This window comes from Mercenaria mercenaria, chromosome 4 (assembly GCF_021730395.1).
Source record: "Mercenaria mercenaria strain notata chromosome 4, MADL_Memer_1, whole genome shotgun sequence".
Taxonomy (NCBI): domain Eukaryota; kingdom Metazoa; phylum Mollusca; class Bivalvia; order Venerida; family Veneridae; genus Mercenaria; species Mercenaria mercenaria.
Genome location: NC_069364.1, coordinates 238,362 through 252,390, shown reverse-complemented (window position 1 = coordinate 252,390; position 14,029 = coordinate 238,362). Strand labels below are relative to the sequence as shown.

The window sequence follows — 14,029 nt, the reverse complement described above, 5'->3', positions numbered from 1 at the left end:
CAAAGTTGGATACCCAATCACAGCTGATATTCCTACTTGTGTGTAGTGCTGGATGATACATGTAAATTGGGCACTCGGTGTCTCCTTTCACCATAAAAGCTGGAAAGTTGCCATATGTCCTATGATTGTGTCAGTGTGATGTTAAACCCAACAACTAAATAAATATTGTCTTAAAGTCATGTACTATGCATATAATCAAATATTGAAACTCCAAGAAATTCAGGATTGAAAAAAAAATATCTACCCTGCATTTTGTGGTGAAATGAATGACTGGAACTACTGAAGCTTTTTAACAAGACAAATGGATGTCTCATAGATAACCTGGCTACAATTCTTTGACATTAACAAGAGAAAAGAAATGGCTCCTTCATTTATTATTCCTAATTTGTCTGTAGAAAGACAGTAATATAAATAATAACAGCTGTCAGCTATACTACATATATATATGGAAATTATATGTGTCTGTCATAGAGAAAACATTGGAGGTCTGTCTATGCATCAGGAGTAACATACACTGCAACATCAAAATTTTAACAAGATATATGCCCATCATAGTCAATTACTTTACTTCAGCAAATGCATTAATATTTTGTAAATGGAATTTAACAAAATTAAAATGAAAATATAAAACTTTGTATGTCCCTCTTTTTTGTTTGGTCATTGTGTCCTTGTCTTTTAACCTACTGACCATAAAAACAAAATTTATAGAATTATTTGTGAAAAGTTCCTTGGTTCTAGATGTGAAAAACATAAAAGTTAAAACAATGAGTTACTAGAATAATTCAGGGGCTATAATTCTAGAGAAAGTTCAAACAGGCTGGTTATCAAACTTAATCTAGATTTGATAATTTAACAATCTTCTATGTAACTATGCTTAAGGTCAAAGAAAAAATACTACAGGGAAGACACAGTCAGTTTTGACAATTTTGTACTAATTAAAAAGGGCCATAACTCTATAGATAAAGGTCAGAACAGGCTGATAATCAAAGTTGGCATTGATTTTATAGTGAGCTAATAAAAGATACAATCTCTAAACCTTGCTATTGGTAAAACAAGCTCTAAACAATTCCAGCCCTTTTTTTATGCTGATTTTAGGGCCAAAATTCGGCCCCATTCCCCAGGCAAAATAAATTACTTTTATCCCCAACTGCACTAAAAAATTCCCCAAATGCAAGTCGTTTTTATCAGCGAAAATTTCCACCGCCGATGGATTAATAGGTCTGAATGTATATGTGTTCTAAACACCGCTTCAAGAAACGCCGCAATCGGAACATCTCAGATATTACCATTAGCGTCGGTCATCGGGAATTTCCCTTTCCAGAATTTCTGATTCGCGGATATATTTATCTACAACAATCCGATTCGCGGATATATTTATCTAATAACAAGCCCATTCGCGGAAGAAATGAACGAAAAAATCTGGAATTATTGTTAAGTCGAACGACTCACAAACAATTTGCGCGATCATGAAATGATTTCAGTCGCTTTCATTTCAGTCGACGCAAAGATTTCACTCGCTTCATTTCAGTCCGCCCAATTCCGCTCGCATCTGTTAAATTTCAGTGAAGAAAGTTTGAGATACAAATGAACTAAAGCAGTTCGTTTGGTTCTTTCACATGCAGTGTAAAGCATTGGTACACTGGGATGGAGTTGTTAAAGCACCTCCCAAGAGCTTCAAAACGAAATGCTAATCATACCTTTAGGTGGTATTTTCGCAATTCAGTAATATGTATGAAATAGATTGTAAATTGAGATTTATATATAATGCAATTAAAAGCATTTAAAAAGCTTTTTAAAAGTCATAAAATAAAAAAGGACAACTCTATTTTTGATAAATGACCTTATATTAAGTTTGAAATACAAAGGTCAAAAATAAAGAACTAAATATTAATGCTTTATAAACATCTAAATAGTGAAAAATGCCCATTAAAGGGAGATAATTCAAAAATTGCAAACTATTAAAGGAATAATTTCATACATTGAGCAATTACTTTAGCTTTGAAATGAAAGTGTTCTTGAAAAATGATCTAAACATTTTAATGAGAAGATTAAAAACTATTTTTGTTTCAATGTGATATTAGGATGAAATGGTTCACGGGCAAACTGCTTGGTTAAAGTATAAAATGAAATAGAGATTTTAAAAAAAATAATGGCTTCTGATTCTGGCACTTTAGGGTATGAAATGGTCCCAAGATTTTGCAATTGGCTTAAGTCATGGCTAAAAGTGTGAAAGAGCCAGGGGAGGCCTTGATCTTACTCAATCTGTGTTTTTTGGGTTTTTTTTCTTTATATATAAAAAAAATTCCCGAATTTGGTATTTTACGACGCAAATTTCTCCTTCTGAAAGGACCCGCCACCCTTCCCCAAAACCATAAAAAAAGGGCTGAATTCTAAAACTTCACCATTGGTCAAGTGAGCTAATACTAAGATACAATCCTAAAATCTCACCATTGGTAAATTGAGCTCTAAACAATCCTAAAACCTCAACATTGGTCAGGTGAGGAAAACAAATTTAAAACCTCAACACTGGTTAGGTGAGCTAAACAATCCTAAAACTTCAATCGTCAGGTGAGCTAAACAATCCTAAAACCTCAACATTGGTCAGAGGAGCTAAACAATCCTACAACCTCAACATTGGTCAGGTGAGCTAAACAATCCTACAACCTCAACATTGGTCAGGTGAGCTAAACAATCCTAAAACCTCAACATTGGTCAGGTGAGCTAAACAATCCTACAACCTCAATATTGGTCAGGTGAGCTAAACTATTCTAAAACCTCAACACTGGTCAGGTGAGCTAAACAATCCTAAAACCTCAATATTGGTCAGGTGAGCTAAACTATCCTAAAACCTCAACATTGATCAGGTGAGCTAAACAATCATAAAACCTCAACATTGGCTAGGTGAGCTAAACTATCCTAAAACTTCCATCGTCAGGTGAACAAAAACAATCCTTAAACCTCAACATTGGTCAGGTGAGCTAAACTACCCTAAAACTTCCATCATTGGGTGAGCAAAACAATCCTAAAACCTCAACATCGGTCAGGTGAACTAAACAATCCTACAACCTCAATATTGGCCAGGTGAGCTAAACTATCCTAAAACCTCAACATTGTTCAGGTGAGCAAAGCAATCCAAAAACCTCAATATTGGTCAGGTGAGCTAAACAATCCTAAAACCTCAACATTGGTCAGATGAGCTAAACAATCATAAAACCTCAATATTGGTCAGGTGAGCTAAACTATCCTAAAACCTCAACATTGGTCAGGTGAGCTAAACAATCCTTAAACCTCAACATTGGCCAAATGAGCTAAACTATCCTAAAACTGCCATCGTCAGGTGAGCAAAAACAATCCTAAGACCTCAGCATTGGTCAGGTGAGCTAAACAATCCTACAACCTCAATATTGTTCAGGTGAGCAAAGCTATCCTAAAACCTCAACATTGTTCAGGTGAGCAAAACAATCCTAAAGCCTCAACATTGGTCAGGTGAGCTAAACTACCCTAAAACTTCCATCACTGGGTGAGCAAAACAATCCTAAAACCTCAACATTGGTAAGGTGAGCAAAACAATCCTAAAACCTCAACATTGGTCAGGTGAGCAAAACAATCCTAAAACTTCAACATTGGTCAGGTGAGCAAAGCAATCCTAAAACCTCAACATTGGTCAGGTGAGCAAAACAATCCTAAAACTTCAACATTGGTCAGGTGAGTTAAACAATCCTAAAACTTCAACATTGGTCAATTATCTATTTATTTATTTGGGTTTTACGGCGCACCAACACAGTATAGGTTATATGGCGCCAAACAGGACTACAAATTTTGGTTCCACATCTCATTTACATCGAAATAAAAACAGGAGGTAATGGAATAAAAATTTGCATACCTGCTGGAATCACAGAGTTACTGCAAAACCAAGTGTTAAGACCCTATTAGTCGCCTCTTACGATCATGCAAGGGTAAGGCAGTGGTTCCAATTCTTTTCATATACAGATCATCCCAGAACCACATGGGGCTCAACATTGGTCAGGTGAGCAAAGCAATCCTAAAACCTCAACATTGGTCAGGTGAGCAAAACAATCCTAAAACTTCAACATTGGTCAGGTGAGCTAAACAATTCTAAAACTTCAACATTGGTCAGGTGAGCTAAACTATCCTCAAACTTCCATCATCAGGTGAGCAAAGCAATCCTAAAACCTGAACTTTGGTCAGGTGAGCTAAACAATCCTAAAACCTAAAGATTGGTCAGGTGAGCTAAACTATCCTAAAACCTCAACATTGGTCAGGTGAGCAAAACAATCCTAAAACCTCAACTTTGGTCAGGTGAGCTAAACAATCCTAAAACCTAAACTTTGGTCAGGTGAGCAAAACAATTCTAAAACCTCAACATTGGGTCAGGTGAGCAAAACAATCCTAAAACCTCAACATTGGTCAGGTGAGCAAAACAATCCTAAAGCCTCAATACCGGTCAGGTGAGCTTAACATTTATCATAGGAATCTTGTCACAAACATAACTGTCAGAGAATTTGTTTTCAAAGATAGTCAGTGCACTTTGTTCTCTAATGTACATATACAGATGTCTTATATCATGTGGCTACTGTTTTATTGATGGGCTAACTAGAACTGTCTTTGATCCACCAACGTTCAATACTCTATGGACATTCGTTATTCATTATTCAAATATAGTTAATGCTTCTCTAATAAGAAATCAACTGTGGCATCACCTGATCAGACAGTCAACCACACTTTCTTATCATCTCCTTCCACACTTAATTCCTTGTCTTCGTTACTTTCCTAATGCATTTTGATCATATTTTATTCAATTATTGGAGAGGCTGCGGGCTTAAAGGTGAACTACGATAATCTAGGCTATGTATTTCCCTCTAATAAGAGTATCAACACAACCTGATGATATAACAACATTGGTGCATTCAGGCTACAAAAAGTCAAAAATCAATCAAGCAGTTTACATGAGCAAGTGTTTCTCCCCGCAAACAAAAAGTTAAATGTGACTCTGGGTTTGGGTGAAAGGCTGATACAGTCGATTCTACGTAAAAATATCAGCCAAATTATTTCTATTTCCTCAAGTTTTGTATTTTTATGCAAAACGAGCACATCCTTAATGAAAGGGATTAGGTAGACACTTCGCTGTACCAAGGAACAAAAAAACATTGCTACCATTTATAACAAGGTTTTTCCATGACTTCTCTTTAAATAAACTAGATATTTCAAACTACTGCTACACCTGGAAACCCTTGGAATGATCTATAACTTATATGGTGCCTGCAAATCAAAGAGGAGATTACAGAAGTGTTTGATCAAATACTTCACCAAAATGTGGCATTGTTGGGGTTTGATTTAGTCCAAATAATCCATACGATGTTTGAATCTATGCGAAATGACCAATATTCAATATGTCATAGAAATATATTTTGCTGATTTACACTTTTTCACATACGTTTAAAACAACACATCTCAAACAAGCTGAGCAAGGCTCTCTTTCAAACTACCGGTTTCTATACTTATATCTATATTAAACAAGGAGCTGCATTTTCAAAATGCAAAATCATGACCCCCAGGTGTATGACTATGTTCTATGAGGTTTGAAGTTTAAAGGTGAAGATCATATGAAGGTCAAGGTCATCCATATATAGGTCAGCTTGTAGCTCTTGCCACAAGGTTTGTCATGAGAGAGTATGACTAAATTGGCTGTAGGACCAAAAATGCTGTTTATTAAGGTTTTAAGTTTAAAGGTGAAAGTCATATGAGGATCCAAGTCATCTATATATACAGGTAAGTCTGAGGTCTTGAGTGTGAGTATGAACTAAATCAGGTTATTAATGTGGGCTGTAGGCAATTTGTTTCGTACAGACAGCCCCACAAACGGACAGATACACAGTACAGGCACTATATGCCCGATGGCATAAAAAGAGCATCTGGAAGGCAACAAGAGTCACTAGCCTTAAAAAAAGTTAAGTATAAAAGCTATCAAAGAACTTTCACCCCTTTGGATGCTTTATGTGATAACAGATCACTTGGAAAACAGAAGGGCCATCATGGCCCTAGAATACACACCTGACATTCACAGCTGCATTGAAATATTTTAGAACAAGGAACCCTGCTGTAAAATTATTTTAAAATATGACCAGCAGTCTAAGCTGAGAAGAATTTCAAAGTATTCCAAATAGCAATGTTGTTAAAACTAGCCCTGGCCCTGGTGGCCATGTATTTGTAATAAAACAATGATTTGAAAGAATTTAGTAGAGGTTCACCAAAGGAATATTGCTGTGAAACTGTTTTGAAATACCGGTAGAGCCAGTGGTTCGAGAGAAGATTTTTTTTCTCGTTTCATTGCCACGACAACCCTATTTTGTATGGATGACCTACACCTTAAGGAACCTGAAAGAGGACCACCCAAGGAAACTAGAGCTATCACTGAAGGTGATGAATGTACCCCCTACATGTACTGACACTGTACATTGCAATTTGACGCACACAAGATTGTATAATTATGTGGACTGTATGTATATAGACTCTATGTATACAGTATAATAACTAAAATCAAAGTCCCATAACTCTGCAGAATATTTTTCTGAAAGAACCTAACATGCACCATGCACAATTAAGGCTGGTACTGATCACTTGTGTGAAGTTTCATTAAATTGTGTGCAAGGGTTCAGGAGATTAGGCGCGCACAAGATTGCATATGCAGACTGTATGTATACAGTATATTAACAAAAAACAAAGTCCCATAACAGATTTTTTTTTTCTGAAAGAACCTAACATGCACCATGCACAACTAGGGTTACTACTGATCACTTGTGTGAAGTTTCATTAAATTGTGTGCAAGGGTTCAGGAGATTTAGCATGCACAAAATTGCATATGCAGACTATATGTATACAGTAAAGTAACAAAAAACAAAGTCCCATAACTCTGCAGTTTTTTTTCTGAAAGAACCTAACATGCACCAAGCACAACTAGGGTTACTACTGATCACTTGTGTGAAGTTTCATTAAATTGTGTGCATGGGTTCAGGAGATTTAGCGCGCACAAAATTACATACGCAGACTCTATGTATATAGTAAAGTAACAAAAAACAAAGTCACGTAACTCTGCAATTTTTTTTTTCTGAAAGAACCTAGCATGCACCATGCACAACTACTGCTGTTTCATTAAATTGTGTCAAGGGGATGAGGAGAGATGGTGCACACAAGATTGTGTCTACAGACAGACGGACGGAAGGACGAATGAACGAACAACGGATGGACAGACAGACAACCTGAAATCAGTATACCCCACCTTACAACTTCATTGTCCGGACAGAAAGACATACAACCTGAAACCAGTATACACCCCCCCCCTCTCAACTTCATTGTTCCAGGGGGGGGGGGGGGGGGTACAAAAAGGTGGACTTTGGAAAATATTGGCTTGGTGGTTTAGGAGGAGATGTTCTTTAAGAAGCTGTGGACAATGGACAGCCATCCAACAGTCCTAAAAGCTCACCATCAGCACTTTGTACTCAGGTAAGCTAGAAACACAAGTACTGTCACGATACCATCAGCCGAGTCTAGCTTAGTAAGTACAGTAAAAAGAAAACGGTTACGTAAATGTACTTTCTGTTGTTGTATATTACAGGCTATTATGACTGATATTCAGACATAAGATACAATAGATCCATCAAATTTATACTCAAAATTCAATTTATGAGCACCCCTATGGCAGAGTGCGTTTTAGTGTACAGAAAAGACCTCACCTCTGATCGATGGCCACGAAGATTAAAATTGGATCTGTTTGGAGGATCGTATTTTCTGCAGTGACTCGCTGTAAAAGTCGCACCTACAATACCCTTTGCGTTGCCGCTTGCCAACCATCCCTCACTGTAATACTGACTACGGTTCAACTTCCAGCCACCACTTGTATCTCCCGGCAACAACGAGTCTGGAACCTTTCCCATCCATGACAGAGAATGTATTGTACACTCAGTACGTGAGGAAATGTTTTGTTCGAAATGTAAATACATCTTTCCCCCTTCCCAATAATTCTTTTTCAGTTCAGATTTTCATTATTTGCTGTAGAAATGAATTACTTGTGACAACTGGAGACATTGTGATTTACGCAGACTTGCGTGATCTCTCTCAAATGCAGAATTAACATTATTCAAAGAAATCTCACAAAATTCTGTAGCTATTTCTTCCATTTATCAAATTATAGAGCTGCCATTGTTCTGTTCCAAATCCCAACAATTGAATTCCACACAAAAACTCCCTGAATTTCAAAATGTTGTAGGATGATTCATTTTCAGGAACATTTGATTGCTATTAAATTACACTCAAGTTTCTGACATTTCTCAACTTTCATCTGTTGATATCACAATATTGACTTGTTTCTTGGAAGGCAATGTGTGTATCAAAAATCATCAAATTCCAATTTTGTGCAATTAAACGTCACTTTTCCATCCTGTAATGACATTAAAACTGATCAATTAAATGCTGAAATATGAAATCACTGTCAATTAACCAGAGTCAGTGCTATCCCTACAAGGTGATTAGAAATTAATGCAAAAATGTTGTCAATGTTATAATGCATATGAAAAAGTCAATTTAACTTTTGGCCTGCTGTCAGCAATTGATTCAGCCTTTACGACCAGTGCAGACCAAGATCAGCCTGCACATCCATGCAGGCTGATCATCATCATGGTCTGCACTGTTCACTATTCAGTCAGTAAATTTTCAGTGAACACCCCTAGGAATAACTAGAGCTATCACTAAAGGTGATGAATGTACCCCCCGCATGCACTGACACAGTACATTGCAATTTGACGCACACAAGATTGCATAATTATGTGGACTGTATGTATATAGACTGTATGTATACAGTTTAGTAATAAACTAGAAATGTGTCCATGGGACACAGATGCCCCCACTATATGACAAAGGACATAAATTTTTTCCTAGGTCAGGGGCCATAAACTCCTACAATACTGAATGAATCCGGACGCGAAATCCTAGGTGCACAACTGCACATGCTGACCAACATTCCTGTAAACTTTGGTGACTCTAGATCAAATAATTTTGGAGCTACGCGCGACACAACATTAAAATGACCAATTTTTAACTAAGTCAGGGGCCATAACTCCTACACGACTGAATGAATCCAGATGCGAAACCCCAGGTGCACAACTGCACATGCTGACCAACATTCCTGTAAACTTTGGTGACTCTAGGTCAAATACTTTTGGAGGTACATGCGACACAACATTAAACTGACCAATTTTTTACTAAGTCAGGGGCCATAACTCCTACATGACTGAATGAATCCGGACGCAAAATCCCAGGTGCACAACTACACATGCTGACCAACATTCCTGTAAAGTTTTGTGACTATACGCCAAATACTTTTGGAGCTAGGCGCGACACAACACTAAAATGACTAATTTTTACAAAGTCAGGGCCCATAACTCATACACGACTGAATGAATCCAGACGCGAAACCCCAGGTGCACAACTACACATGCTGACCAACATTCCTGTAAAGGTTTGTGACTCTACGTCAAATACTTTCGGAGCTAGGCGTGACACAACATTCTCGGAAGGACAGACGGAGGACGGACGGAAGAGGGCAAATCTATATGCCCCCCCCCCCCCTGCAAAGTGGGGGCATAAAAACAAAGTCCCATAACTATGCAGAATATTTATCTAAAAGAACGTAACATGCAGCATGCACAACTAGGGTTGGTACTGATCACTTGTGTGAAGTTTCATTAAATTGTGTGCAAGGGTTCGGAAGATTAGGCGCGCACAGGATTGCATAAGCAGACTGTATGTACATAGTATGTTAACAAGAAACAAAGTCCCATAACTCTGCAATTTTTGTTGTTGAAAGAACCTAACATGCCCCATGCACAACTACTGTTCTTACTGATCACTTGTGTGAAGTTTCATTAAATTGTGTCAAGGAGATGAGGAGAGATGGTGCGCACAAGATTGTGTCTATGTATATAGTATAGTAACAAAAAACAAAGTCCCGTAACTCGGCCAATTTTTTTTTCTGAAAGAACCTAACATGCCCCATGCACAACTACTGTTGTTACTGATCACTTGTGTGAAGTTTCATTAAATTGTGTCAAGGGGATGAGGAGAGATGGTGCGCACAAGATTGTGTCTTTGTATATAGTATAGTAACAAAAAACAAAGTCCCGTAACTCTGCAATATTCATTAAATTGTGTCAAGGGGATGAGGAGAGATGGTGCGCACAAGATTGTGTCTATGTATATAGTTTAGTAACAAAAAACAAAGTCCCGTAACTGCAATTTTTTTTTCTGAAAGAACCTAACATGCCCCATGCACAACTACTGTTCTTACTGATCACTTGTGTGAAGTTTCATTAAATTGTGTCAAGTGGATGAGGAGAGATGGTGTGCACAAGATTGTGTCTATGTATATAGTATAGACACAAAAAACAAAGTCCCATAACTCTGCAATTTTTTTTTTCTGAAAGAACCTAACATGCCCCATGCACAACTACTGTTGTTACTGATCACTTGTGTGAAGTTTCATTAAATTGTGTCAAGTGGATGAGGAGAGATGGTGCACACAAGACTGTGTCTATGTATATAGTATAGTAACAAAAAACAAAGTCCCATAACTCTGCAAGTTTTTTTTCTGAAAGAACCTAACATGCCCCATGCACAACTACTGCTGTTACTGATCACTTGTGTGAAGTTTCATTAAATTGTGTCAAGGGGATGAGGAGAGATGGTGCGCACAAGATTGTGTCTACAGACAGACAGACAGACAGACAGACAACCTGAAACCAGTATACCCCCACTTACAACTTTGTTGTCAGGGGTACAAAAACCATCAATAAAAGATCAAGAAGCTGCATCCAAACAGAAGCAAGTGGAAAGAATTTCTGCGTACAAAGTCTGTTAAAACCCTGCAAACGTACCACAAAACCATCTAAAGGCTTATATTGATATAATAGTTGTGCACTGTTACAAGACTAGAAAGTCAAAGGACAACAATGTCAAGTCCACTATTTGTTGACAAACAAGCTCAATGACTCAAATATTTTAGCCAATTAAAAATAAAATCTCTATACAAGTCAAAATTACAGCACCAACAAGATCTAACATGATCTTTGACCCCTTAGTGCGACCTTGCCCTGTGGGACCACAGGGTGGGCTTGACAAAATCGTAAAATATTCTTTGGTTGCTTTACTAAAATAATGTTTATGGTTATACTGGAACATATTTTTGTTCCATTTTGTAAGGTTCTCTCAAAATAATTCCTATCTCAAAAACTGCTGAATGAGAGTTATTTATCAATTAATTCACGACTGTGTTTTCACCAGAGGCAATATCTGTAAAACAATTGTCAGTAACCTTCCATGTTAAATTGATTATCATGCAATAATTATTCAGTGTCACTGAAAATACACAAAACTGATCTGACTAGAGATTAAAATATCAATATTTAATTTACCTGATTCATTCCCTATTGAGACACAACTTGCTGTTTTTGCTAGCTTTTACGACCTTCTGCTACACACAACTTACTGTTTTGCTAGATGTTAGAACCTTATGCTGACCTTTATGCTATTTTTCAAGCCATACAACACTAGCAGTAACTTGCTAACAAGTTTTGCCACGTTGATGTAGATGATCAAATTATCTATGTGACCATATGAAAACGTGTCTGTAGGAATGCAGTAACATCCACATACAGGGATCGACTGCAAAGCAAACTGTGAGTCCAGAAGCTGTCAATCAAACTTGTTTCATTTTATCTGAAAACAAAAAATGAATCAAGTGAAAGCCATTCCAGGTAATACAAAGTCCCTTACTGATTAGGGGCAACTGTTCTAAAATAGTAGCTTATTTCAACTGATAGATTATATATATATATACATTTTTTATATGTCTGCCCTGATGATTATGATATGAAACCAGTAGGTAGACAGAAATACAGATAGAGGAAACCCATTGGATGTATTTCTTTTTTATTTATATTTATATATATATACAGTCTAATTTGCTTTATACGAACTCTTCGGGACCTGGGAAATGTGCGAATGTATGACTCCCGGGTAATTTGCACGAGCAAGTTGGGCAATATCACCGGTATCGCCGGTGAATAGCTTCCGATAAATAAAATACAGTAGTGAATAGATGCTCATTAGTAGTTTTAACTGATTAAGTGAATGTGTTCAGTTTACAATGAAATAACTCAACAAAACTCATACTTCAACACGTAAAACTGTAATAAAAATAATGTACAAATGTGTTGAATCATCAAGTGTTTATAGCACATATAGATCTAGCACATACAGATACACAGGAATACAGTAACGTGTATATGTCAATGCATTTTTGCAACAGGTACTTTACACAATGTCATGGTATTTCAAACATTTACTTAAAAAAAAAAACTGGTAATTTTTGGTTGTATTTTTGATACTAAAGTACACTACATAGCCCTAAAACGTACAATGAAATTATATTTTCATGGAGAGGTGTACAAATGAACGTGATTATCGCTGAATTGCTAAAGACATTATTACTTGGACTCGATTGTAATGAATAAAATAACTGCATACATTAATCTCTTTATTATGTTTTTATCAAATACAGGTGATAATCACTTCCACTAAATATCAGCATTGTAGAGATTCAAACTGTTAAAAGATCAAGCGTAGCAAAAAAAAAAGGCCGCCGAATTCTAAAATTAGTTCGTATCAAAAAATGAAAAATTAAAACATTTTAGCTCTTTGGGACTTCCAAAATGTGTTCGTATCTCCCGAAAATTCGTATGAAGCGAGTTCGCTATTACCAAAATAATTTTACAAAGAAATAGAAGGACTCAGAATCTGGATTTTGTTCATTATAGCCGAAAATTCGTATCAAGCGAGTTTGTATTAAGTGGACTCGACTGTATAAGCTTTGTGAAAACTGCCAGCATTCTTCACTGCTTTTATTCATTTCTATGAATTGATTATCATCTTAATTAACTGTAAATGACCCTGGTGTCAAATGATGTGGGTGATAACATAAAACAATTACTTTAAGTTTGAAACAAATCCCTTTTCTAATAATAGAGATATAGTGAAAATGCATACAAGTTTTACCTATATTACCAAGTAAAAAGCGGGCATTATTCATGAAAAATCAGTGCCACAGTCATGGACCTTCTGTCATATGATCCTGGGTTCTGTACAAGTACAAACCTATTCTCTGCAACTAACTGCCAACTTCCCCACATGAATTAGAGGTGGAGCACAAATGATTTTATACACAATGTCTTTTATCAAATCCTCCCGGAGAACATACGCCTCACCCAAGCAGTAAAAAGGGGGGATAATTCATGGAATATTTGTGTGAGAGAAATGACCCTTGTTCCATATGATGTGGGTTGATGACAAGAAATAACTGTTTTAAGTTCAAAGCAAACTAATCAAGTAATTATAGAGATAAAGACAAAATGCATGAACACTTTAACCAAGGTGGTAACACAGAAGGACACTGAAGCCAGGTTGAGTAGGATAGCTGTCCATATACTATGTATAGTTGAGCTAAACTTCCTTGATGGATGACAAAGTTACAGACTGGACACAAATTTTCTAGCAAACAAACGAAACGAACTAACGGACAGAGACACAGTAATTACTATAATGTCGCCACCAACGGGGGTGGGAGGGGGGTGCATAAAAAGAATTGCTAAGTTGACATACTAATCACTAATTTCACTTCATTTTAATCAACACCTATATACAACCGCAGCCTGATGTTACAATATAAGAAATGTGAGTGATAATTACTGAGAAGCCACACTAATAAAAAGCTCAAAGCTGATTACTAGTTGCTGCATTAAAATCTTGTAAAAGGTCATTCTACCTCAATCAATATACTAATGCAGTATGATTCACCATTTCAAAATCAATATAACTGAAATCATCCTATGAAAGAAACTAACAGCAACACAAAAAAAAAAAAACTCCTATTGATTCTGCTGTAACTAACATGTTTATGTAC

General features: G+C 36.7%; 1 protein-coding gene across 1 annotated transcript in view; it reads right to left on the bottom strand.

Moving 5' to 3' along the window:
* LOC123550778 (tubby-related protein 4-like) overlaps positions 1 to 14,029 on the bottom strand; it is a 173,407-nt gene that overhangs the window by 95,859 nt on the left and 63,519 nt on the right. Inside the window, exons 3-4 of the mRNA XM_053540064.1 lie at positions 11,484 to 11,787; positions 7,752 to 8,455 (exon numbers count right to left, since the gene is read on the bottom strand). Of these exons, the coding sequence (XP_053396039.1) occupies positions 7,752 to 8,018 (267 nt within the window). The 5' untranslated portion in view covers positions 8,019 to 8,455; positions 11,484 to 11,787. The remainder of the gene's footprint in view (positions 1 to 7,751; positions 8,456 to 11,483; positions 11,788 to 14,029) is intronic.